Raw genomic sequence first — 1,558 nt, 5'->3', positions numbered from 1 at the left:
GGGAGAGGAAGCAATGCCAATGCAGACAGACCTAAGACCCCTGCCTGGCCCCAGCCCGACCTCCTGGTCTCTCTCACTTCCCCATAGGAGGTGGCTGGCTCGACTCCCAGGTGTGCAGGGCCTGGGGCTCTGAACTTTCTGGGTTCAGATGCTGACTTTTGGGGACCCAGGCCCAAGTGTTCTGGTGTTAAACACAGACATCACAGATTAAATGATATTAATTGAAAATTAGGATAGACGTGTAAAGAAGTTTTCTGTTGACTCGTATAATTTGCACGAGGGTGTGAAATAGACTAACAGTCTTTCACAGGTCAGATATAATCCCAGCACACTTATTGACAAAATAGCAGACGGGATATGCAATTCCATTTTGAAATCATGCTTAATTGGACGAGCAGGCTGGCTGCAGACACAAGAGTACAACAAAGTCATGAGCCCATTTGAGAGCCTCAATCTTCCACGGGCTATAGAAAACTTTTAACAAGGAGTCTGATCTATTTTATTCATATGGGTAAATTATGGGCTTCACATCCTCCATGTCAGGAACGTTACATATCTATGCAGACACATGGATGTCGATTTGCAGAGCGGAGTCAAACATTGCACACAATGTGGGGGAGGGCCGGGTGGGGTGGGGTGGGAGGAGGCAGTGTGGCTGGGCAGGCGCATGCGCTCCTGCCGTGCTGTCTCACCTGAAAGGTGCCGCCTGGAGGCTGCAGGTTTGGTACAGGAGCAAGATGCCAAGAGCCAGGAAAGGGGAGAACTTCTGGACACCCATGACTCCTCTCTGCAAGAGAACAATGAGGCCATCGCCTGAAACACTTCAAAGTGCTGTGAGTGCTGAGCGCTGGGATTCGGTCTTGTTCCCTAGCTCTGCCCTTTCCTGAACTCCCAGACTCCTGGTTTCAGAGGTTTCCTTGGTTTCCTCAGCGGCAAGGTGCAGTGCTGGGGCAAGGTGCAGTGCTGGGGCGTCCAGAGAGCCAGAGGCGGGAAGGCTATGGTAGACCCCCATTGCCCTCTTAGAGCCGCTGGGTGGGAACCTCTGTTCTAATGTTCCCCTCCCAGAGGCCCCCCAATACCACCCCAGCCCCGCGGGAGTGAAAAAATAAACCGTTCCTCCCCTAGATGTCTATCGACATTCCCAGAGGGCACCCCACCCCAACCAAAACATCAACCGAATCCCCCGCCATTGAGTCAATTTCCACGCATAGCGACCCCTATATCAGGTTTGCAAGACTCAAAAGAAAAATCTCTTCCAGATCCAGTAAACTCATCTTTCTCCCATGGAGTGGCTGCTGCTGGGTCTGAACTGCCTTCTTTTCCGTTAGCATCCCAGTGCCTAACCCACAAGGTCGCCAAGGCTCCCAGGAACACCTATCTCCTGGGTGTCTGGGGAGCCCAGAGCGGTCCACACCCCACCCAGTGTGGGGCTTTGGCATCAGTGCCTGGGGACGGGCGGGGGCTGGAGGAAGAGAGCGCGAGAGAAGGCCTCCGCTCAAGTCCAGAGCTCAGCTCAGTAGCTCCCACCTCTGGCAACTCTAAGGTCAGACCTGAGATC

General features: G+C 53.4%; 1 protein-coding gene across 1 annotated transcript in view; it reads right to left on the bottom strand.

Annotated features, from left to right (window-relative positions):
• The window catches only part of LOC101653583 (calcitonin gene-related peptide 2-like), a 4,024-nt gene extending 3,246 nt beyond the window's left edge, over positions 1-778 (bottom strand). Inside the window, exon 1 of the mRNA XM_004711618.2 lies at positions 693-778. Within this exon, the coding sequence (XP_004711675.1) occupies positions 693-778 (86 nt within the window). The remainder of the gene's footprint in view (positions 1-692) is intronic.
• Between the last annotated feature and the right edge of the window lie 780 nt (positions 779-1,558).

This window comes from Echinops telfairi, unplaced genomic scaffold (assembly GCF_000313985.2).
Source record: "Echinops telfairi isolate 266 unplaced genomic scaffold, ASM31398v2 ScPeMD7_60;HRSCAF=208, whole genome shotgun sequence".
NCBI classification, from domain to species: Eukaryota; Metazoa; Chordata; class Mammalia; order Afrosoricida; family Tenrecidae; genus Echinops; species Echinops telfairi.
The sequence above is the reverse complement of the archived record's forward strand: the minus strand, read 5'-3'. Positions and strand labels throughout refer to the sequence as shown.